Raw genomic sequence first — 26,154 nt, 5'->3', positions numbered from 1 at the left:
ATGAAACTGAAACAAGTGCTTTGGAAACAGAAATATTCCCAAACACATGCCTGGTTTTATGGGAATGCTATGCTATATACCATCATATATCAACACACATCTTTTTCAAACAACAGGTAATTGGAATACAGCAGTGTGTTTAATGAATAATTTTAAGACAGAACAATTCAGAGCACCAAGCAGTATTTATATATCAGTACAACTGGATAGATGGATGGGTGATCTTGTATATCAAATGTGAATCAGGGCTGGGTGCAGTGGCTCACGTCTGTAATCCCAACACTTTGGGAGGCCAAGGCAGGCAGATCACCTGAGGTCAGGAGTTCAAGACCAACCTGGCCAACATGGTGAAACCCCATCTCTACTAAAAATACAAAATTAGCCAGGCATGGTGGCACACACCTGTAATCCCAGCTACTTGGGAGGCTGGGGCAGGAGAATCACTTGAACCCGGGAGGCAGAGGTTGCAGTGAGCCAAGATCGCACCATTGCACTCCAGCCTGGGCAACAAGAGCAAGACTCTGTCTCAAAAAAAAAAAAAAAAAAAAAAAGCCAGGCACGGTGGTTCATGCTTGTAATCCCAGCACTTTGAGAGGCCAAGGCAGGCGGATCACGAGGCCAAGAGTTTGAGACCAACCTGGCTAACATAATGGAACCCTGTCTCTACTAAAAATGTAAAAAATTAGCCAGGCATGGTGGCAAGTGCCTGTAATCCCACCTACTCAGGAGGCTGAGGCAGGAGAATTGCTTGAACCTGGGAGGCGGAGGTTGCAGTGAGCCGAGATCTCACCACTGCTCTCCAGCCCAGGCGACAGTGAGAGACTCCATCTCAAAAAAAAAAAAAAAAAAAATGTGAATCAGGACATCTAACCGTGTAGCATACAGAGTTGATATGGATGCATCCTTTCCACTAAAAACACATGGAAATTCTAAATAAAATATAACCAATAAGCAAAATTACTTACAAAGAACAAGTATCTCCCAGATTCCAAAATTTAAAAAAAAAAAAAAAAAATCAAAGCCAGAGCTTCAGCAATCCACTGGAAATTTAGTTTCAGACTTAGAGGCTATGGGACTCCACAGGGAAAAAGAACAGGATTGGAAGCTCCACCTCCAACTCCCTGCAGGAATAAAGCCCTGCACCTTAAAGAACAGTCCTGTAGTAAACAGGAAACTGTACACAGCCTGCTCGCTAGTGCAAAGAAAGAGCGAGGAAGCTGCTGAGTGCCCTGGTCCTTGAGTTTAAAATTTAAATTAAAAAAAAAAAAAAGCCACTGCTGGGCGCAGTGGCTAATGTCTGTAATCTCAGCACTTTGGGATCATAAGGTCAGGAGTTCAAGACCAGCCTGGCCAACATGGCAAAACTCTGTCTCTGCTAAAAATACAAAAATTGGCCAAGCACGGTGGCTCACACCTGTAATCCTAGCACTTTGGAGACAGGCAGATCACCTGAGGTCAGAAGTTCGAGACCTGCCTGACCAACATGGAGAAACCCCATGTCTACTAAAAATACAAAATTAGAGGGGCATGGTGGCTCATACCTGTAATTCCAGCTACTTGGGAGGCTGAGGCAGGAGAATCGCTTGAACCCGGGAGGCAGAGGTTGCGGTGAGCCGAGATCGAGCCATTGCATTCCAGCCTGGACGACAAGAACGAGACTCCATCTCAAAAAAAAAAAAAAAAGAACTACTGGGGTCGCGGGACACCGGGCATAGAGGGCAGTGGTGGTGGGCAGCTGCGGCAGCATGTTGGCTACCAGGGTATTTAGCCTAGTTGGCAAGCGAGCAATTTCCACCTTGGTGTCTGTACGAGCACACGGAAATGTTGTGAAGAGCGATGACTAGGCGCTCCCAGCTTATGTGGATCGACGTGACTATCCCTTACCCGATGTGGCCCATGTCAAGCACCTGTCTGCCAGACAGAAGGCCTTGAAGGAGAAGGAGAAGGCCTCCTGGAGCAACCGTTCCACGGATGGGAAAGTCGAGTTGTATCGCATTCAGTTCAAGGAGAGCTTTGCTGAGATGAACAGGGGCGCGAACGAGTGAAAGACGGTTGTGGGCGCTGCCATGTTCTTCCTTGGCTTCATGGCGTTCATTATCATCTGAGAGAAGGGCTGTGTGTACGGCCCCATCCCGTACACCTTTGACAAAGAGTGGGTGGCCATGCAGACCAAGAGGATGCTGGACATGAGGTAAACCCCTGCAGGGCTTCGCCAGCCAAGTAGGACTATGACAAGAACGAGTGGAAGAAGTGAGAGATGCTATCCTGCTTCTGAGCCTTGCTCTGTCACCTCCATACTATAACTCCATGCCTATTTACTGCAAACCTGTTATGCCAAACAGCGCCACTGCTAATAAATGACCAGTTTACCTGAAAGGAAAAAAAAAAAGAACTACTGAAGTGAAAGAAAAATCTGGAGAAATTACCAGAGAGAAGGTGTGGAGAAGGGAAAAAGAGAAATAAAGAATGTGAATATGAATCAATGAATAGTTAACAGATAAGAAACACAGAAAGAGATGCTTCAGCATATGGCAGTTTAAAGAGGTCTAAGAAGGAAAGAAGGGAATGGGAGAGAGATAATACTCAAAGAGATGACTAAGAATTTTCCAGAATTAGAAAGTGGGAATTAAGACAGAAAATGTCTAAATAAAATCAAATCCACACCTATACCCATAATGGTTAAATTTAAGATTCAAAAAAGAGAAATTCTTAAAATCAACCGGAGGAAGACAATTTATCTAAAAATAAATTATAAGTTATAATTCTCATCAGTGATAGATGATAAAGGACTAAAAAGTAATACATTAAAATGTTGAAGGGACTCTCATTTCTGGACAAGATGGAATAAGTACAAAAAACAAAAAGCTTCAAGAAAAGTCTGCTCTCTGTCCCTCAGGGTTTCTCACCTTTGGCACTTTTGATTTGGAGCTGGATAATTGCTGTAGGATCTTGTTCTCTGTATTATAGGATATTTAGCAGCATCCCTGGCTAGATGTCAGTGACAACCCTCCAGTTGTGACAACCAAAAATGTCTTAGACATTGGCAAATGTCATCTGGGGGAATAAAATTATCTCCAGTTGAGAATCCATCCCCTTAGCCAAAGGACGTGGAAGAGGACAGTGCTGCAAGACAGAACCCTTGTGAATATACTCATTGTGTTTTAGGCAAATGCCACAAAAGAACCGCATCTCTCTGCATCCTCACCGGGCACTGTGAAGAGCCCTGTTGACCATCCTTGCCTGGCACTAACAGCAGAAGTAGCATGCCTTCTCCTCCTCACTGGAATGGATTGGAGCTCTGTTGACCATTCCTGCCCTAAACCAAGACAGGATCAGGAAAGAAGCAGTGCCCCTTCCCTTCTTCAACGGCATAGCAACCACAGAACCCACATGGACTGTAGGGAGGAGCACTCTACCACCCTGCACTTACTAACTGAAGGACAGCAAGAGGCAACACCCTACCTCCTCTCAACTAGAGGGTGAGGAAGGATTATGGAGAAAAGGGGACTGAATAAAGAAATCTTGTAAATCTGTATATGAAGTCCTGTTCATACCCCTAAACGGTCCATGCGTGAAATCAACTGGAGTTAACATAGTAAAGTTTTGGGAACTGAACTATGGTGAGAAATATCATATAGGTTTCAGTTCACCTATGGATAACACACTATATAGAGCAGATCAGAATAGCAGGGCAAAGGCTATAAAAACTAAATCGACATTCAAGCCACAGCCCACAAAAGTGAGTAAGACATGAGTTTTGAGTCCAAGCAGGTTGATTGCCTCTAAACCAGAATCTCATTATGTAATACTCAAAATGTCTAGGATACAATCCAAAGTTATTCATCAAAGTTATTCGTCATACCAAGAACAGGGAAAATCTTAAAGACAAGACAATCTACAGACACCAACATCAAAGCAACACAAATGTTGGAATTTATGACAAGGATTTTAAAGTGGTTATCATAAAAATGCTCCAAGAAATTATGAACCCTCTTCAAACAAACAGAAAAACCAGTGGGGTCAGAAAAATACTCAAGATATAAAGAACAAAACTGAAAATAATAGAACTGAAAAATACAATAACTTAATTTTTTTTAACTCACTAGCTGGGCTCAGTGGCAGAATAGAGACGACAGAGGAAAGAGATCAGAGTGATCTTGAAAATATATCAATAAAGCCGGGCATGGTGGCTCATGCCTGTAATCCCAGCACTTTGGGAGGCCAAGGCAGGTGGATCACAAGGTCAGGAGATCGAGACCATCATGGCTAACACAGTGAAACCCCGTCTCTACTAAAAATATAAAAAATTAGCCGGGCGTGGTGGCGGGCACCTGTAGTCCCAGCTACTCGGGAGGCTGAGGCAGAAGAATGGTGTGAACCTGGGAGGCGGAGCTTGCAGTGAGCCAAGATCGCACCATTGTACTCCAGCCTGGGCTACAGAGTGAGACTCTGTCTCAAAAAAAAAAAGAAAAGAAAATATATCAATAGAAATTGTCTAATCTGAACAATAGAGAGACAAGTTTAGGAGGAAGGTATGAACAAAGACTGAGGGAGCTGTGGGACAATAACAAAAAAAATCTAACATTTCTGTTATCAGAATCTCAGTAGGATCAGAGAAAGAATTCAGGACTGAGAAACTATTTCAAGAAATAATAAAAATATCCGAAATTTGGGGAAAGACATAAATCTAGAGATTGAAAAACCTAACTAAACTTCAAACAGGAGAAACCCAAAGAAATCTATACCCAGACATATCATAAATTTCTGAAAATTTAAGACAATAAAAAAATCTTGAAAGCAGTCAGACAGAAATGATAAAGTATATACACTGGGATAACAATTCAAATGACAGTAGATTTCACATCTAAAATCATAGAGGCCAGAAAGAAGTGGCACTTTTTCTTTTGTGATTATATTAATAGATTTATACTTAAATATATGTCAAGCAGAATGCCAACAACTCTACTAAAATATCACTCATAAAATACAATATTAAATAGTAGATATTATTATAAAAATGAGGAAATAGGTTTTAGCAAACTTTATTTTGTCCAATATAACATATTCTCTCCAATGCAAAATAGCATTGGGTTTATAATGGCTTTTTTCATTACAGTTCTTATCTTTTTCAAACGTCTGTCTAAGCCCATAGACTTTATGATCAGTGTTTTGTTCCTGGTCCAGTTGGTGGTGGTGTTTTCCCTAACATTTCCATGATTGTGCACATGCTTTGGGCCTGACAGTGTTAGGAATAGCCTTAAAGTGAGAATAAGGAAAAAGAATTTGATCTGTATTGTCTGTCTCTGAGAGTACTCAGGGTCTTCACCCTCAGCCAAAGGACAAACTGTTACTGCATATAGTGGATCTGAGATGTGTATTCAAATTTATATGTTTATGGTATCAGATAGGATCCAATTCTCCTTTACACTCAGAACAATCTGTATAACTTTATGTGTTTTTCTTCTTTTCCATTTCTACCAAGTCTGCACCACATTTTCAGATCCTATGATTATTTTGTTGGGGTGGAAGTGGCACATTTTTCAAGTGCTAAAATAAAGCAACTGTCAAGTCAGAATTCTATACCAGTGAAAATGTCCTTCAAGATCAAAAGGGAAATCAAGACATTTTTAGATGAAGGAACACTAAGAAAACTTGTTGCCAGCAATCCTACTCTAAAAGAATTGCTAAAGGAAGTTATTTGGACGGAAGGGAAATATTATTAAGAGAAATCTGGATCATCAGGAGTGAAAGAAGAGCAACAAAGATGATAAATATCTTGGTAAACATAATAAACCATTCTTCTCATGAATTCTTTAAAATATGCTTGATTTTTGAAGGCAAAAAGTATGTGTATTCATTTGCTAGGGCTACCATAACAAAGTACCACAAACTGTGGGGGTTAAACAATAAAATTTTCTCATATTTCTGGAGATCAGAATTCCAAGAGCAAGGTGCCAGCAAGGTTGGTCTCTTGTGAAGCCTCTCTTTGGCTTGTAGGCGGCCATCTTCTTCCTGTGTCTGCACATGATCCTCTCTGTGTCTGCATCCAAGTCTCCTCTTCTTATAATGACACTAGTCATATTGAATTAGGGCTCGCTCTAATGACCTCATTTTAACTTCATTTTAACTGAATTACCTATTTAAAAACCCTAGCTTCAAATACAGTCACATTCTGAAGTCCTGAGGATTAGTACATCAACATATGAATTTGGGGTGTATACAATTTGGCCCATCAGAGAATATGAATATAATATATAACTAAAAAATAGAGGGGCAGATAAAGGGACTTATATGATGGTAAGAATTATATATTCCATTGAAGTGGTGAAATATTGATTCTAAGTAAACAGTGAGAAGTTCAGTATGTGCAGTGTAGTTCCTACTCTACTTAAAAACATACAAAATATGGCAATAAATAAAATATCAAAAATGTGTAAATAATCCAAAATAAGATAGAGAAGGGAAATAGAATAACCAAAAAAAAATCATGACCAATAGGTCTTGTCCCAGCAATGTACCTTTGGTTAACAATAATAGCATTGATTATTCTATCAATGACTCATTTCCAGTGTAAAATGGCAGACTGAACACATGCTTTTATCTCTATTGCTGCACCTCAGATTTCTTAGAGAAAAGTACTTTTTTCAGGTAAAAACCAACATCGACAAAAAGAGCAAGGGAGAAACAGTAGCAGATGAGAAAGATCAACACATTTTTGGAAGATGAGAAGGATATAGCTAGAAACTACATCTCACCATCTTTCTTCACTCTGCAAGGCACCTACACAGGGGAAATGCCACAACAGGCTAGCTGATTCATGCAGCAGAATCCCAGAATGGTTCTGTCATTGTAGGTGCCTGTTCCCTCAGAAGGTGGGGAACAGAGATGGGGCTGAAAACAGGAGAATTGGCAGAAAGGATGTAGAGAGAGCCAAGCCTCCACCAGATCCAGCAGCCAACAATGAAGCCAGAGGACTATTCCCTTCCTAAGTGTCATGGATTGAATTATGTTCCCGAAAATTCGTATGTTGAGGCCCTGACTCCACTACCTCCAAATACAACTATATTTAGAGATGGGGCCTTTAAAGAGGTAGTTCAAATTAAATAAGGTCATAAGGGTGGGACTCTAATTTAATAGGACTGGTGGGCTTACGTAGAGAGGAAAAAACAGGAGAGCTTTCTCTCCTCCACCCTGGTAAGGACACAGAAAGAAGGTGCCACCAGCAAGCCAGGAATATTAAAAGGGGTTGGGGTGTTTATAAGTTGTGTTTGGCCTCACCAAACACCAACCCTGCTGGCACCTCAGTCTTGGACTTATAACCTCTAGAACTGTAAGAAAATACAATTGTGTTGTTTAAGCCACCCAGACAGTGGTATCTTGTTATGGGAGTCCCAGCTGACTAACACACCAAGTCTACAGGGATCTCTGTTTAATCTCTGGAGAAATAAAAGCAGAGAGGCTGTGGGTTTGGAAATCTCCATCCCTCATAGCAAGAATGAGGTTCTGTACCAAAAATGGAGTATTCAGGACAAGTCCATGAAAATAAAAGGGAAGTCTGCCAGGTCTCTTCACCTCCTGGATTCGCAAAATAATGACAACTAGGCTTATGCCCAGGAGCACTTTCAGGGAGAGAGACAGAGACAGGAAATTGGAATCTTCATCTGTAAAGAAAATTACTGGGCCCAGAAAAAATACAACAGGTTCTCAAATAATGTTGTTTTGTTATAACATTGATGAGACCAAAACACTCTATTCCTGACACCAGAACCACTGTCTTGTGGAGTTCGTGTTCTGCCCATGTCTGCACAGGTTTTCTCTGGGTACCCCAGTTTCCTCCCACATCCCAAAAATGTGCACATGAGGTGAACTAGCATGTCCACATGGTCCCAGTGTGAGTGAGTGTGGCTGTGAGTGCCCTGAGATGGGATGGCGCCCTGTCCAGGGCTGGTTCCAACCTTGCACCTGAGCTGCCGGGACAGGCCCCAGCCACCCACAACCCTGAACGGGAATAAGTGAGTTGAAAAATGAATGAATAAAAACAAATTATTATAAAATAAAAATTCATAAAGTATACGATAATTATACCAATGCACAAAAATAAATGATGCACTATGAAAGCACTCAGCAAGCCCTTGTTTGCTTTTTGAACTATGGGGTAGCAGGAAGTGCTCCCGACAACTTTCACTCTGCAAAAGTTAATTCATTGATTTGGTCCACCACACTATAAGCCACTATTACTCACTGATTCACCAAAAATTAGATAAATAATTATCTTACTTGTTTTTATTAATCTTTCTTAAATGTATATGTAGCTCACATTTATTTCAATGTTTAATATTAAAGGGCTTGGGGTCTTTATTTAGAAGTTTTGTGACCAGAAATACACCAAAGAAACTTAGTTCGTTGTTGTTGTTGTTGTTGTTGTTAAGATAGAGTCTTGCTCTGTTGTCCAGACTGGAATCAATGGCATGATCTCAGCTCACTGCAGCCTCAGAGTCCCTGGGCTCAAGCCATCCTCCTACCTCAGCCTCCCAAGTAGCTGGGACTACAGGCACGTACCACCAAGCCTGGCTAATTTTTGTATTCTTTTTGTAGAGACGAGGTCTTGCTATGTGGCCCAGGCTGGTCTCAAACTCCTGGGTTCAAGCAATCCACCTGCCTCCACCTCCCAAAGTGCTGGGATTACAGGCATGAGCCCCAGCCAGTAACTTAACTCTTGTTTACATCAATTACTCTATGGTAAAATTGGCTTTGTTATATGTTGTTTCACTTAAAGTCACAGGTCCTAAGAACCTATCAATTACATTCAGTGAAGACTTACTACATCTACAAATACCAAGAGGGGGCCACAGCGAAATGGAATCCTGAATAACCACCCTGAAGTGACACAGCAAGTAAAGCATCCCGCAACCCTGCCCTTACAAGCTGTTTTGGTGCCCCAATCTCAAATGTGAAAGAACCACCAAGGATCACACTTCATTTTTCAAGATGCTAGTGGAGGATTTGTTCCAGAATAACCTATGACAGACTAAAAGCGGTTTTCCATTTTTTTGGTTTTAGGGCTCTTTTCTACTTTGAAATTTTAAGGACCCCAAAGCACTTTAGTTTTTGTTTTATTTACTGATATTTACCATATTCAAAATTAAAGATGAGAAATTTTTAAAACAGAAGCATATACAAGCACAAGTTCGATTAGCCACAGAGTGATGAAGTCATAGCTCCTCATGCCCCCTCTGCAAATTTTAGTGTACACTTAATAAAATGAGAGTAAAAAGACAAATACATTCTTATTATTATGAAAGTAGTTTTGACCTTGCAGACCCTCTAAAAGTCTTAGGGACCACCATTACCTTGAGTTCACACTTTGGGAACTGCTGGAGTAAAGGATGGGATGCAGGAAAAAATGGCAGCCTCACAGTAGATAAACAGAATGAATTGGGCAAACATTAAAATGCTGATTATAGCCAAGCACGGTGGCTCATGCCTGTAATCCCAGCACTTCGGGAGGCTGAGGCGGGAGGGTCAGGAGATTGAGACCATCCTGGCTAACATGGTGAAACCCCGTCTCTACTAAAAATACAAAAAATTAGCCAGGCGTGGTGGCGGGCGCCTGTAGTCCCAGCTACTCGGGAGGCTGAGGCAGGAGAATGGTGTGAATCCAGGAGGTGGAGGGTGCAGTGAGCCGAGACCCTGCCACTGCACTCCAGCCTGGGAGACAAAGCGAGACTCCATCTCAAAAATAAATAAATAATTAATTAAAATAAAATGCTTATTATATATAAGCCATCACCATGCATATTCAATAGAAAACAAAATTGAGGATATATCTGCAGAAGTAGTTCTTTCCTTCAAGGAGACTATAGACTAGAATAAGGCCAAAAAAGAAAAAGTATATAGGAGATATGAATAAAATGAGTGAAAGATTCTGAATGGGAGAGTTGACAAAGATTTCAAAGAGAAAACAGAACAGCATGGGACTCGGGCCACAATGCAGAAAAGAACCCTTTTTAATAAAGTGAGTTCAGACTCTTCTCTTTGAATTCGTTTTATATAGACCAATTTTCTCCGATAAAATAAAAATGTTTGTCTCCAGGATCCAACTGACTTCATAAAGAGTGGGATAGTCTTAAGTTGATTACAAATAGTGTTCAGAGTTTCAAGAAAGGGACATGGAATCAAATCAGTACTTTCCATTAACCAAACTCTTGAGAATAGTTTCATATTTTAAACTCTAAGACAATCATCTTAAAGCAAGAATTCAATCAGCAGCTTATCGTCGCATGGAACAGTATCATAAAGCAGTCAGTCACTGTCCAGTTTCTAGATTTCTATCACATTCTGTTTGTTGTTTGTTTGTTTTTTGAGACAGGGTCTCGCTCTGTCACCCAGGCTGGAGTGCAGTGGCGCCATCTCAGCTCACTGCAACCTTTGCCTCCCAGGCTGAAGCGATTCTCCTGCCTCATCCTCCCAAGTACCTGGGGTTACAGGTGTGCACCACCACACCTAGCTAATTCTTCTTTTTTTTTTTTTTTTTTTTTTTTGTATTTTTAGTAGAGACGGGGTTTTGCCATGTTGGCCAGGCTGGTTTTGTACTCCTGGCTTCAAACAATCTGCCCACCTTGGCCTCCCAAAGTGCTGGGATTACAGGCATTAGCCACCACAACCAGCCTCTATCATGCTTTTTGTAAGTGCAAAGCAATAGCTTGAAGTGGATAAAATCATTAAGAGTATACAACATAAGCATATTAAAACTTTACACTGCATTCCAGGCTGGGCAACAGAGTAAGACCCTGTCTCTTAAGAACAAATTAAAAATAAAAAATAGGCCAGGCGCAGTGGCTCACACCTGTAATCCCAGCACTTTGGAAGGCTGAGGTGGAAGGATCACAAAGTCAGGAGTTCGAGACCAGCCTGGCCAACAGAGTGAAATCCCGCTTCTACAAAAATATAAAAAATTAGCCGGGCGTGGTGGCAGGCACCTGTAATTCCAACTACTCAGGAGGCTGAGGCAGGATAATCGCTTGAACCCAGGAGGCTGAGGTTGCAGTGAGCTGAGATCGTGCTACTGCACTCCAGCCTGGGCAACAAAAATGAAACTCTGTCTCAAAAAATAAATAAAATAAAAAACAAAAAAAATAGAGCCTTAAAACTTTAAGTAATACCCTATCCCCATATAATGCCTCACACATTGGCAAGGTACCTTAAAACAATCCATTTTCTCCCACGGAAAAAACAGTTGTTCTTTGGTATCATTCTTCCTCATTTGTCTCACTCTGTGCCCTTTACCCACTTTCAACCTGAGTTTCAGAGCGTCATCCTGACTTCCTGTGTTTTTTAATTTTTCCAAAAATAAGACAATTTGAGTGTTTTCATTTTTATAAATCTGTAACATTTTCATAAAATTCACAAAGCATACTACCTTCTGCTTCTTCAGAGCTCACCACAGCAGCCTCATTGGACTTCCCCAATAGCAGCTCAAACACCAAAAATTACCCTTCCAGCGCCATTGTTTCTACAGTGCAACAGCTCTCAGGATGGAAAGAAGAGAACAATTTCTTCTCTGACGGAGGCAATTATTTCAGGCTTTACCACCTGCAATGGTTAGTAGTAGGTGTCAACTTGACTGGATTGAAGGATGCCTAGATGGCTGGTGAGCAGTGTTTCTGGATGTGTCTGTGAGGGTGTTTCCAGAGAAGAATGATGCAGGAGTCAGTGGCCTAAGAGAAGCAGACCAACCCTCAATGTGGATAGGCACCATCCAGTTGGCTGGCAGCCCCACTAGGACAAAGAAGTAGTGGGGGAAAAGATGGGGGATCCACCCTCTGCTCTCTCTCTCTCCCTGCCAGAGCAGGACTTTCTCCTCCTGCCCTTGGACGTCAGACTCCAGGTTCTTCAGCTTTTGGATTGTTGGACTTGTACCAGCAAGCTCCTAGAGGTTCTCAGTCTTTTGGCCTCAGACTGGGAGCTGTACTGTTGGCTTCTCCAGTTTTGAGGCTTTCGGAATTGGACGGAGCCATGCTACCAGGCTCTCTGACAGCCATGCCACTGGCTTCTCTGGTTCTCCAGCTTGCTCATGACCTATGCTGGGACTTTACCTTTGTGATCATGTTAGCCAATTCCCCCCTAATAAATCCATTTTTATAGATATATCCTATTGGCTTTGTCCCTCTGGAGAACCCTGACTAGTACACCATCCCAATGATATCTAAAGTCTCAAAGAGGAAATGTAATACCCCAAATAAAAATATAATTGAAGAAGTAGATATAAAAGTTTCATGGGGAGTATAGCAGACAGATTCTAAGATGGCTTATGATTATCCCCATCTCCTAGTACTCACACCCTTGTTTAATCCCTTCCTTTTGAGTTAAGAAGGAATCTATGACTTGCTACTAACCAAGAGAATACAGCAAAGGTGATGGAATGTCACTTGCGTGATTCTATTACTAGCAGACTTTCTCCCTTGCTGGCTTTGATGAAGCAAGAGGCCATATTGGGAGGTTCACATGGAAGGGAATTAAGGGTAGCCTCTAGCTAAAGCCGGTAAGAAATTGAGGCCCTCAGTCCATCAGCCTGCAAGAGTCTGAATCCTGTCAATGCCCATGAGCTCAGTAGTGGATCTGCCCCACTCAAGCCTTCAGATGAGAGCCCAACCATAGCTGACACCTTGATTGCAGCCAGCAAACTCCTGACCTACAGAGCTGTGGAATGACAGATAAGTGTTTTTTTAAGCCACTAGCTTTGTGGTAATTTGTTATGCAGCAATAGATAACAAATATAGGGGAGTATTAAAAAAACACTGTAGAAAATATGACTGTGATTCTAATTATCACCACTAAAATCTAACAATTGATTTGGACTAGTTAGGAAAGATATTGTAATGCACTTCTAAAAAGTCTAAGAAATAGGATGACAGGGGTTAAGGGAGAGGGGTCATCCTCTACCTTTTTCCTGTGGAGAAGAAGGGGAGGGCTGTTGAAGGCAGCCCAGCTGCTGAGGGCTCTGCAAACCTGACACTAATAGAGCTGGTGTGTCTCAGCCAAAATACCAAGAATAGTGAAACCAAAGGGAAAAGCAGATTGGGAGGTATGGGGAGTTAGAGCAAGAGCTGGGAAGCAAGAGAGACAGGGAATGTCAACATGGGCAGTGGGAGGATCCCAGAGCAGATGTCTGAGACAGAGAAAGGCTACTCCCAGAAGGAAGGGCTGGATGACTAAGGTCAGGACCAGTGGAGACAAGGTCATTTATGTATGAGTATTACTAGCATATTAAGCTTTTTTAAAGCTCAATAATGGAACAGCCAGAAATTTTTCAGGCTTATCAACATCATTGAAGGGGCTTTTATAAAACTTCAGAGCCAGGAAGGTATTCAACTCTGAAAAGTGAGGCGGGCTGATCACTTGGGGTCAGGAGTTCATGACCAGCCTGGCCAACAGGCTGAAACCCTGTCTCTTCTAAAAATACAAAAATTAGCTAGGCATGGTGGCAGGCACTTGTAATCCCAGCTACTCAGGAGGCTGAGGCAGGAGAATCCCCTGAACCCAGGAGGCGGAGGTTGCAGTGAGCCGAGATAGTGCCACTGCACTCCAACCTGGGCGACAGAGTGAGACTCCGTCTCAAAAAAAAAAAAAAAAAAAACTCTGAAGAGGTGCCCTGAAGCATATCCACCCAGTGCTATAGCCATCCATCAGTCATTCCTGAGAGGGGTAGGCCACAAAGCCCAGAGAGATCGCCAAATGCACATCAGTGGAGAAGTGTTTAAAACTCTCTTGGCTCTTAAAGCAAAGAGGTAGCTGTTGTAGCCCTTTTCAGAGCCCATCAGTGAATTCTCCCAAGGTTTCTACAAGTTGTGTGTGTGCACATTTCATAAATCCACATGCTCATGTTACAAGTACACTTGCACAAAACAATAAGCATTGGGGAAGAAAACATGATTATTACTTCTATTTAAAATCTGAGTTCTGCACCTTTGGGTGCTTGTCCTAGATTCTCTTCCCTAGTCTTACATTTGTACACAGATCATTTGTTCTTAATTTTATATTCCTCACACACAAAAAATGGAATCAATGACTAGGCACCCTGTTTCTGAGAGTCAGATTGTTCTCATAATATGAGGTACACCCTATGGGAAGGTACACGCCATTGGAATGATCTTGTAGCAGGTAAAGGGACAGACATTTATTAATGCATATGTTGTGCCAGCAACTCTGTTCCATCTCTTTTACTCCTTGTAATTCCTCAGAGTGGAATAAGCCAAAGCCTCCGGGAAGTTAAACAATTTACCTGTTACCCAGCCTTTCAGTGGCAGGGCCAAAGTTCACAACTCAGGCACCTCTGGAACCAGGCCTGTGCTCTCTTCCACCATACCACACTCAGTTCGTCAATCTTTTGCAATTTCTATTGAGCTAAGCCAATTGAAAACCTACTTGTAATTGGTAGGTTATGTTTATGGTGCTCTTTTGAATTAAGTATATAAACCAGGGGCATTTTCATGCAGGGTGGGTAAAATCATTTTATGTCTCTTAATCTTTGCTCCATTGTGAGTAAAATTATAGAATGTGACTTATTATATTCCTAAAATTAGAAGCCAGAAGAATATTATATTCTCACAATAAGAAAATTTTATTCTAAAGGGGTAATATCCATCCATAAATTTAAACTACCTAAAATCAGATACGTACAATCCTTAATGGAAGGATGACAGCTGTGCATAAAAATTTTTTTGTAATATGCGCTTCAGATGTCTCTCTAATCTACTAGAAAGCACTGTCAGTGAGTTTGATTATCATCTTAATATACAGACAATTGTTAAATGGCATAATAGCCATCTTATCATTCATAATGCTAAATAATAGTTAATGACTAAATAATATCCTACTGACCTAAAAGGACAAATGGCATCCCAATCTACTATACTCATGAGAAGGGAAGGCTTATTCCTCCCAAGATATCTGTCCCATTTCTTTTATAAAACATAGACCAAATTTTACATTCATTTAGAAACTCAGGTTGGTCAAGAAAAAGCTTCACTGGGTTTACCATTTCAAAGATGCCATGGTGAAATGAAAACATAGGAATTCTATTCAAACAGTATGAAATTATTTATGCTGATTTACTCTTAGAATGTTTCAATAAGATAACATCAACTGGGTAAATCAGTTGAGAATATTGCCACCATAACCATCTTTATGTTTTCTTCTAGAATTTAATTCTTGGTTTAAAAACAGGAGGAGCAGTTTAGAAAACAAAACAAGAACTAGCAGGTTCACAGACCCTTTTCTTCTACACTGTTTATAATTATCCAGGCTTAGTCAGCTTTTCAAACTTAAAACAAGTGCACAGCCCATATATGTCAGATTAGTACATTCCTCAGAACTCTGCTATTCTATAACATTAATAATATCTAAATGCTTTTTTTTTTTTTTTTTTTGAGACAGAGTCTCACTCTGTTGCCCAGGCTGGAGTGCAGTGAGGCAATCTCAGCTCACTGCAACCTCCGCCTCCCAGGTTCAAGCGATTCTCCTGCCTCAGCCTCCCAAGTAGCTGGGATTACAGATGAGTGCCAACACGCCCTGCTAATTTTTGTATTTTTAGTAGAGATGGGGTTTCACCATGTTGATCAGGCTGGTCTCGAACTCCTGACCTCATGATCCACCCGCCTCGGCCTCCCAGAGTGCTGGGATTACAGGCATGAGCCACCGCGCCTGGCTGCTCTCATCTCTTATTGCAGAATTGCTACTGAAGTCTGATAAAAGCTTGGGGATTAGGAGGAGGGAAGTATGCACAGAGGGGCAGTGAAGCATCATGATGTCTTGGATTTGCCTTCAAAATGCCTCTCCCAGAAAAGTGGGGGTGGAGGTGGAGATGGATGCAACAAGATTGGTGAAATGCCAATGCTCATTAAAGCTATGTGACCTGGATACATGGGGGTTCACTATACTATTCTCTCTTCTTGTGTATATGAAATTTTCCCTAATAAAAAGTTTTGTTAACATTATCACTTCACAACAAAATTAGGAGTCCAGTGTTATTTATTTCAAAAAGTAAACTCAATAGTATTAGACCATAAAGCCTAGAATACAGATTAATAGCTCAGTGCTTTCATTTATAAACTCCCTCCCCCAAATTCGCAGAAAAGCTGCAAGAACAGCACAAGGAACTCCTAAATTCACCAAATGCTAACCTTCGGCCACATTTGCTTTCTCTCTCATACGATACACATATACATATAAATGCACACATACATGCATATATCCTTTTTTCCTAAAGCCTTTGACATTTAGGTGCAGATATCATGTCCCATGTCAACCACAGTAAAAATACCAAATTTAAGAAATTTAACACTGATACAATGCTATTATCCAATGTACAAGCTATATTCAAATCTCACCAATTATTACAACACTGTCCTTTGTCGCATTTTTTCCCTGATCTAGGATATAACCTGAAATCCTCCATGGCATTTAGTGGTCTCTTTAGTCTTCTTCAATCTGAACAGTGCCTCAGCCATCTTTCATGACACTGACTTATAGAATGTCTCTTGATTTGCCTTTGTCTGATGTTTCCTCATGATCAGAACCAGGTTATACATTTGTGGCACAATAAGTGGCACTGTGTCCTTCTCGGTGCTTCCTATCAGGAAGTACAGGATATCAGTTTGTCCCATTATTGTTGTTTTTTTTGTTTGTTTGTTTGTTTTTTTTTGGAGATGGAGTTTAGCTCTTGTTGCCCAGGCTGGAGTGCAATGGCATGATCTCTCAACTCACTGCAACCTCTACCTTCTGGGTTCAAGCGATTCTCCTGCCTCAGCCTCCCAAGTAGCTGGGATTACAAGCGCCTGTCACCACACCCGGCTAATTTTTTGTATTTTTAGTAGAGACAGGATTTCACCATGTTGGCTAGGCTGGTCGCAAACTCCTGACCTCAGGTGATCCACCTGCCTCGGCCTCCCAAAGTGCTCGGATTACAGGCCCGAGCCACCGCACCCAGCCCCATTATTGTTAATGTTAACTTTGATTTTTGGTTAAGTTAGTATACTGCAGGTTTTCCCCCCATTTTCCAATTAATAAATAATCTTTGGGGAAAATCCTTTTTTTTTTTTTTTTTGTGACGGAGTCTCGCTCTGTCGCCCAGGCTGGAGTGCAGTGGCAGGATCTCGGCTCACTGCAAGCTCCGCCTCCCGGGTTCACGCCATTCTCCTGCCTCAGCCTCCCGAGTAGCTGGGACTACAGGCACCCGCCACCACGCCCGGCTAATTTTTTGTATTTTTAGTGGAGACGGGGTTTCACCGTGTTAGCCAGGATGGTCTTGATCTCCTGACCTCGTGATCCGTCCGCCTCGGCCTCCCAAAGTGCTGGGATTACAGGCGTGAGCCACCGCGCCCGGCCAAGAGTGGAAATTCTTAACTAAGAAAGAAAGAAGAGCTCTCTGCAGCAGAGAGGGATCCTAAAGAAATGGGTTGCCCTGGGGGAAATTCTTTAACAATGTAAATAATTCTGTTCCTCTTAAAATGTTCACATAACAGTTCAGCATCCATGGATGAATCTTGCTTGAATTAATTATTGCTATGATGGTTTCAAAGTAGTTATTTTCTAACTCTCTTTGTCTATATTTTTTAGTTGACATCATTTATAAACTTTTTAATAATGACTAGGGTTAGAAATCATTTAACTCAAGATTTTCCATCCATTTTCAGCCAAAGTGAAGCAATTTTCTTTTAAAGTCTAAGCATCTGAAATCCTGAACATCTCAAGTCACTGTTTAGCACTAGTTTCTAATGTGGACTTGTTGAAGGCTTATATTTGATCCCCGACCCCCATCCACCCTCTTCCAGGACTGAGCACTGAGTGGAAATTGCTGATGGAGTAGACAGGATGGGGAGAAAGGAAACTGCAGGTTGCCAACAAGAAAGAAGAAGGGAAAAAGTGGCTGCTAGTGGAGACTGCTGCAAGGCAGGAACATCAGCCTGGGATGCAACAGGCAAAAATGACACAAGATCAGCCAGGAAACCAGGAGCACCCAAACGGGGACAGATGTCTCCTTTTACAATACCAAATGTTCATCTGTCACAGCCACAAAGACACATCCACCTGAAAACTGCCCAAGATTTCTGGGGTATAATAGAGTTAGATGTTTCCAACATTACCTAAACATGCCTGGCTGTTCCTAAGAAATTATTCTTACAAACAGACTAAAGTGACTTCAAAACTAAACACCTATAAAAGGAAGTACTAATAATGCAACATATGCCATAAATGGAATAAAAAAAGAAAAGTAGTGCTTCCCTACTTTAGTGGTCTGGAAACAAAATATTATCTGGAATACTTGTCACTGAGGAAATCATGAAATAGTTCAGTACCCAAGTACCACCACTTTATATAACAGACTGGGATCTCAAAGTTCCTCACGATTTCATGACAACTTACTGAAAACCCAGTTGAAGCTCTCGAGTTCTCCTTTTCTCCTCTGGAATCTGCCCTTAGACAGCATGCTATCTAGATATAAGAACATTTTCTATTGGCTATGTTCTTTTTTGTGAACATTATAAGTTTCCAGGCAAATATTTTAAAAATATCTCCATATTTTATATAATTTACATGCTACATTCATATAGAAGGTCTTTCTGGATTCTCTCCAGAAATGACTGGAATAGAACACTTGGATTTCGCCTGGTTTTAGAACCAATTTTTCCCTCCAGGGGAAATTTTGTGGGGGAGAAAATGGGGGTTGAGGGAAGCAGTCAGCTACAGCCCTAAGGCAATATTGTGCCCAGGTTTGATTTATCTTATCGAGGTCATGTAGTCACTGCATGGTGACAAGACAGGACTGCTAAAGAAGTGATCATCACTCTGTTCCTACCTCCCTCTCACCTGTCACTTCCTCACCTGCACAGGTAAGGAGAAGGACAGAGGAACAGTAGTTCCTGTATCACTGGAACTTGTTAGAAATGTGAATTCTCGGGATGCACCCTTTTTAAAAATACTGATGTCAGGGTCTTTTTTAAAGCTCTCTGGGGGGTAATTCTAATATGCAACTAGGACTAAGAACCAGAGCTAACTAAAGAACTCTGTATCTGGGAGAAGCCCTGGGCTCTACATTTTCAAAATCATCTCCATGCTAACAGAAGGTTGTGGGACTTCGGGCTGCAAACGTGGTCAAGCTTTGTGGGAAATTTTTCAAGACACTGACTGAGAATACTTTCTTTCTCTCCCTTTTGATAGTAGGGACACATAGTAAGCCTCTCACATTACTTTTGAATAAGAACAAAGACAAAATAATGTTTCTCCACAGTTTGGAAACCTTTCCGATTTCTAGCTCCATCTCAGCTAAGAAAGAACATAAGATTGAGCCTAAAAAACTGCTCAAGAGCTGAGATGGACAGATATCATCATAATTTTTTCATAAACAAAATCAATGGGCAAAAGTTTGATTCTTCAGTACAGTTGAGTATACCATATAAGGAAGTAGAAGAAACATCAATCTGAATAAATTGGTATGGAAGCATCTCAGTTTATTTTTCTAGGGTACTAAATGTATCATCTTAACCAAAACGTAAGAAAATAAATAGCAGAACAGTGTCTCACTGCATGTGTGTGATGCACAGTTGCTGGTAGATACTTTGAACCCCTTTGCCTTTGTTTTTCATGAATAACACAATAAGGCCAAATCTCATGATCTCCTTCTTTGTTGAGTCTTACTTTGTTAAGTAAAGCCTCAACCGTAATTTTTTTTCTAAACACACACACAAACCGAATCACACTTTGTATAAATGAACAGAGCTGAGGAAAGGGAAATTTGGCCCAAATTAGCTGATTTTACTGGAAACACCTGATCAACATTTTTCTCTTTAAAAAGGAGGAAAGCATGTTGGTATCCCCACACATATCAGATGATGGCAAAACAGCAGGGAGAGGAAAACCACCATTTACTGAAGGCCACCTGTGTGCCCATCGCTTGTAAGAGCTATGAATGACAGCCTTGTCCTAATTTAGAGAAACTGAGGACAGTGCCATGGTCCCACTGCTAGTGAATTCTAGAGAGATAAAATACAGGTCTGTTTGACTACAAAAACTCAAGCTCTCCACACTATCCTAAAACTGTTCTTGGCTGGGATAATTGTTTACAAGAAAAATAATAAATTATTGCAGAAATTTTGACATCTCATTTTCCCATCTCTTTTCCTCCTCACCTCTCAAAAAAAAAAAAAAAAATACCTTCCAAAGGGCCTCTGTAGCCAGCACACCATTCGATTTTTGTTTTTTTCCTCTGTGGCCCAGACTGGAGTGCAATGGCAGGGTCATAGCTCACAGCAGCCTCGCACTCCTGGGCTCAAGTGATCCTCCCGCCTCGGCCTCCCAAAGTGCTGGGATTACAGGCCTGAGCCATCACATCCAGCCCCATTCACTCATCTAATTAAGTCCCTAACATGCGCCAAACCTGTGCTAGGGACTTTGGATGCTAGGTACGCAGGTGTGACTTGGTTTTACTCTGAACTCCCTTTGAAGCTTCACTAATACGTATCTGGCTTCAAATGCAACTAACTTAACCAGTTTTTATAGACGGGATTCCAATTTCCAAAGGCACTGAGCCATAAGAGCAGCGGTGCCAAGATGCCAAAAGCAGGCCAACCCAGCGCCTTCCAACGCTTCCATTCAGAGTTTCAACCTGATGTCTCCAGGCACTCCTCCCACCCACTGACCATGGTAACCAGATGCGGTCTCCAGCCGGCCTTGTGCTGCCCGCTGCGAATACAGCCCGTGGGCCACCGGGCGGCCGAGCCCTGCAAGCCACCCTGATCCCCAGAAGGCAGACGCACAAACCCGACCCAGAACTCGAGGCGAACCTTGAACTCACAGCGCCAAAAACGCGCAGTGCCTTCGTTTGCCCGGCTCGCTGAAGGCTGGCTCTGGGCCTGGGGGCAGTGCCCGCGAAGGGCTGCGATGGCAGGCCCCGCTGCCACACGGCATCGAGGGTCCCTCCGCCTCGGCGCCGGGCGCACGCCCTTCTGCCACATCCCTCGCGGGGCGCGCCGCCAGGGCCACCTGCCCTTTCAAGCCCCGCCAGGCAGCCAAGGGTGATGAGCGGAGAGGGACCCGGCCGCTGCTGCCGCGAGCCAGCACAAAGGCAGCGTCTGAAATCGAACTTCCCACCCTGGGCACCGCGGCCTCCCCCAAACCCTGGCCTCCGCGGCCGGAGCGCACTCACTGTCAGTCGCCATGGTCCGACGAGGGGGCTGCCCGGCGGCCGCCCAGGCTCGGGGAACCGGCGCCGAGCCCGGCCGGGCGCGCGCTCCTCGGCAGGCCCGGTGCGCTCGGGGGCCGCGCCGCGCACAGCCCCTCCTGCCGCGCGCCCCCGCCGCGCCGCCCCGCGCCCAGCAGCCGCCAACCCTGCGGCCGCCGCCGGCGTCCGGAGAGCCCAGCCTCCCGGGCAGAGCGGCCGAGCTGCGGCGCCCAGAGGCTGGATCTCCCCCTCCTCGCCTCGCCGCGTCCGTTCGCCTCCCCTCCTTTCCCTTCCCGCCCCTCCCCCAAAGAGGATGCTCGCAGCAACTTGGAAACACGCTCCCGGCCACGCTAGGGTCGCCTCTCCACGCCACCTTTCCTACAACGTTCCCGCTACATCCTTGTTTTCGTGTCACCTTTTCCATTCTCCGCTTCATCCCTACCTCGAGCTTCTCACCAGCGGGGTTGGGACCCCATGCTCAGCCCCAGCTGGAAGGAGCAAAGCGGGAGAAGAGCTAGGGGTGTGGGGAGGATGAGCCAGGTGCTGGGCATTAATCCTCCGGGGCAGGAGCTCTCCTGCGAAACCGCTCAACGCCATCTCCGTAGGCTCCAAGTGGGCCGTGCTCTTCATGTCACCCTCTGTTTTGTCTCCGATGTGAAAATAGTTCCCAGCACGTAGTAGGCTCTCAGCAGATTTCTGTTGAGTGGGTGAATGGATGTCTTTATAACTGGATGCCTGCATGAATGAATGAACGAATGGCCAACTAACTGATTGGACGTCCACTGGATGAGCAACTGATACGTGACCATAGCCAACCACAGCCCTGCCACTGACTAGGGATGGACGCTAGAGTAAGTAAGTGGACCGGCACAGCCGGAGTCTTGTGCCTCACAGGCCATTGTGGTTCAGGAGGGCCCTGAACTGAGGGTGTCAGTTCAGAATGATGTTGTATACATCTTCTTGAAGTCCAAAAACCAATTTCTGGTGGATTATTGGATTATTCTGCCATTACTTTTGCACCAACCTAATATATTAGGGGACAGTTGTACATTAGAAACCTCCATTCCACCACCAGATCCATCATGTGAAGGATCAAATGGCTCAAACACATGTCCTAAATTACATGGCAGGCTAGATACTTCTTAAAGATACAATCCATTTCGCCCAGGCATGGTGGCTTAAGCCTGTAATCCGAACACTTTGGGAGGCCAAAGTAGGAGAATCACTTTAGCCCGGGAGTTCAAGTCTGCAGTAAACTATGATTGCACCACTGCACTCCAGCCCGGGTGAAAGAGCAAGACCCTGTCCCTAGTTTTTAAAAGGAGAAAAAAGGGCCGGGTTCACGCCTGTAATCCTAGCACTTTGAGAGGTCTAGGCAGGTGGATGGCTTGAGCCCACGAGTTTGAGACAAGTCTGGGCAACATAGTGAGACCCTGTCTCTAGAAAAAATAAAACAAAAATTAGCCAGGCTGGTGGTGCGTGCCTGTGGTCCTAGCTACTCAGTAGGCTGAGGGGGAGGATCACTTGAGGCTGGGAGGTGAAGGCTGCAGTGAGCTGAGATCATACCACTGCACTCCAGCCTGGGTGACAGAATGAGAGCCTGTCTTAAAAATAAAATAAAATAAAATAAAAATACAAAGATGCAATCCATTTGATGCATTTGCAGATGCACATTCAACCCAATCAGCCCCGGGCTGGATGCTGAGAAGACTCAGGAGCGAGGCTCCCATCTGCCTATCCACTAGCTCCCATGTGGCTAGGCAGACAGAAAACCGCCAGAGAACAACACAGGAGTCCTCTCTGGTCAGTTCACAGAGCACAATGAGGGAGAGAATATCTGATCAGGCTCCACATTCTGATTCAGTCCACCTAGAGTAGGACTTAGGGGTGTCCTTTTTTTTAATTGTGTTTAGCCTTTATTTGTTTTAACACAGGTGATTCTGAAGCACACTTCTAGTTAAGAACCACAGAGACCTGACTCATTTGTCTTTCACAACAACCATCTGCAGTAGACCCAAAAGCCAACACTCTTGAAGTGGGTTGGATGGGGAAAAGGAAAAAAGAATTAATCATGACCCTGGAGTCTTGAACCTATTTGGAGCTCACAAACCAGGGGTTAAGCTGGTGTGAGGGCAAAGAGGGTGGGTTGGGCTTGGATTCAACTGAAGGGTCAGTGGAACATGTGTGAGGCTCCTTATTCATTAATCAAACTGGCTTTTCCAAATGAGAAAAAGAAAAATAAATGACAATTCAAAGTATATGTTCAATAAATGATTTCTGAATAATGGACCTGTTGGATAGCAGGTTTGCATAGCACCAGATGTCAGATGAGAAGGGGTTAATGAACAAGTAGATTTCATAGAGGCGGAGGCCCCAAGCATAGATAATTCTCTTAAAAAGCTTAATGGTGAAGGAATGAAAGAGGATGGAAGAGAGCAGGATCAAGATAAGATGGGTTTTATGTTTTGTTTTGCTTTAAGATAGATTTCTGTACACATATTCAAGTATTTAATATATAAAAGAATAAATTTTCACTTTTCTATAACTAAATTAACTTTCAGGCCCAAGACCCTATTACACCCATTGTTAGGGACTTTGATTTTACTCAGTTCAAGGTAAACATCGATTCAGGCTTTTCTCAGGCAATTCAGAGTTTTCCTTCCCCATTTTTTCTTGGGGTTGCATCCATGTTTGGAAGGACAGGTTGGGTAGCATCAGGGATGGTAAGAGGTATCAGGCCCCATCTGTCCCTTTTGGGATGTACCTCTTTTGTCTGGACCTCAGAGCTCGTCAGACCTCCACAGCCATGAGTGTGGGTGGCAGCCACCACTCTGTCTTCTCCTCCACACCAAAGCCCCTTCAGGTCTGACTTTTTCTCCTTGACTTTCCTGTTGCTCTGGAGAGGAAAAGTTTGGCTACTCACCCATTCCATTCTAAGGAAACAGTGAGATCTGTGGAGTCTCAGGCCTTTTCTAACAAGCCAAACAACCATTTCTTTCTTACCATTCCCTTACTATGTGGTGGAGGGGAGCTCTGCATGATGGACCACCAAGCAAGACATTTAATGTGACATGAGACAAAGGTCCCCTTATGGCTCAATTTCCCCAGCCTATCTGGAAGTTCCACCACCTCCCGGCCAATGCATGACAATGGGATGTTTTTCTAAGAAGGGGTATAGGATGTTTTTAGCCCCACGTAACTGCATAAAGGTGGCTTAAACAATAACACACCTTGTTATATATCAAGGGATCCAAAGGTGGGTGGTCCTATGGTTGATTTAGCATCTCCACAACACCCATAAGAACTTGGACTCCCCACCTTCCTCCTCGGCAGTAAAGCTGCTGAGGCACAAAATCTCCCATATCTGGTGGGAGAGGGGGATATTCCTCCTCGTCATTCTCTCTTTTTTTTTCTTTTTTCTTTTTTTTTTTTAATTTGAGATGGCGTCTCGCTCTGTCTCCCAGGCTGGAGTGCAGTGGTGTGATCTCGGCTCACTGCAACCTCAGCCTTCCGAGTTCAAGTGATTCTCCTGCCTCAGCCTCCCGAGTAGCTGGGATTACAGGCTTCTGCCACCATGCCCAGCTAATTTTTGTATTTTTAATAGAGACAGGGTTTCACCATTTTGGCCAGGACGGTCTCGATCTCCTGACCTCAAGTAATCCACCCACCTCAGCCTCCCAAAGTGCTGGGGTTACAGGCGTGAGCCACTGCGCCCAGCCTCGTCTCTCTCTTTTTATCAGAGAAGGAAATCTTTGTAAAACCCCTCAAAGGACTTCTCCACCATTCTGGTGGCACTGGAGGCTGGGAACGCAAGCATCTGTTATTTTCAGCGTCTATGGCACAAAGTGGATTCTGCCAACAAGGAAGAAGGGGGTGGGAATGACTGCCGGGCCCACCGTGTCTGCCATCGTCTTCTTATACCCTCGGCAGACTCTCGCCTCACTGCTGTCCTTTATGACCCTTCCCCTCTCCATGGCGAAGGAAACCTATCTCCTAACAGGCTGGAAAACTCATTCTTGAAACATCCTGCTTTCTTGCAAATCTCTGTGTCTTACATTTGGACCTTCGCCTTTGAAATTCAAAAGCCAAGATTTTGGCTCTTTTGGTTGCCTCCACACCTAAGGCCGGAGATAGTAAAGTTTAGTTAGATACGGGGAGACCCATATGATACGTGAAATTATGTAACAGGAATGAAAAATGCATAACTCCATAGCAAGCTAGGATTTCTTCAGTACACTTATGAAGCAAGGGGAAAGAGCCACTGGAGAGGAAAGATCTAAAATGCAAAGAAAAGGCCAGGCTTGGTGGCTCACACCTGTGATCCCAGCAATTTGGGAGGCCAAGGAGGGCAGATCGCCTGCGATCAGGAGTTCGAGACCACCCTGGCCAACATGGTGAAATCCCATCTCTACTAAAACTACAAAACTTAGCCAGGCATGGTGGCAGGAGCCTATAATCCCAGCTACTTGGGAGGCTGAGGCAGGAGAATTGCTTGAACCTGGGAGGCGGAGGTTGCAGTGAGCCGAGATCACACCATTGCACTCCAGCCTGGGTAACAGAGGGAAACTCTGTCTCAAAAATAAAATGCAAAGAAAGGTAGGAACAGGTGTTAGTGGCAGCATGGCCAGGACAGGCAGAGAATTTCATCTTTGATAAACGAACCATTTTCAGTCTCAGAAACATAGGTTGAGAAAGAGAGAATGTTATGATGCAAAAGGATTTTATGAAGAGGGAGGTTGAGGGAGCTCAGGCATGCGATGTGGTCCCAAGTTTCTCTATAATACAGGACCTGAGCTTGGTTGCCAAGAAGGAAGTGGAAGAGGTGGATTTGAGGATCTAGGAGCATGGAAGAGGTTTTAAGATGTCTCTATTAGGAAGAGGAAATGAAAGGGATGAATAGAAGAGAAGGACTTCCGGCCAGCAGTGGAGGCCCTCCT

The 26,154-nt window shown here is 43.4% G+C and overlaps 1 protein-coding gene and 1 pseudogene across 3 annotated transcripts in view; one reads left to right on the top strand and one right to left on the bottom strand.

Moving 5' to 3' along the window:
- SYT16 (synaptotagmin 16) overlaps positions 1-21,310 on the bottom strand; it is a 328,233-nt gene extending 306,923 nt beyond the window's left edge. For 2 of the 3 annotated variants that reach the window (XM_054530720.2, XM_054530721.2), the window contains exon 1: positions 21,203-21,310. In XM_054530720.2, the coding sequence (XP_054386695.2) occupies positions 21,203-21,215 (13 nt within the window). In that variant the 5' untranslated portion in view covers positions 21,216-21,310. The remainder of the gene's footprint in view (positions 1-21,202) is intronic. The other variant, XR_008513308.2, reaches the window with a different exon arrangement.
- Positions 1,745-2,254, top strand: LOC100451894 (cytochrome c oxidase subunit 4 isoform 1, mitochondrial-like; annotated as a pseudogene).
- Positions 21,311-26,154: the final 4,844 nt, after the last annotated feature.

The sequence above is a fragment of the Pongo abelii genome, chromosome 15, assembly GCF_028885655.2.
Source record: "Pongo abelii isolate AG06213 chromosome 15, NHGRI_mPonAbe1-v2.0_pri, whole genome shotgun sequence".
Lineage (NCBI taxonomy): Eukaryota > Metazoa > Chordata > Mammalia > Primates > Hominidae > Pongo > Pongo abelii.
The sequence above is the reverse complement of the archived record's forward strand: the minus strand, read 5'-3'. Positions and strand labels throughout refer to the sequence as shown.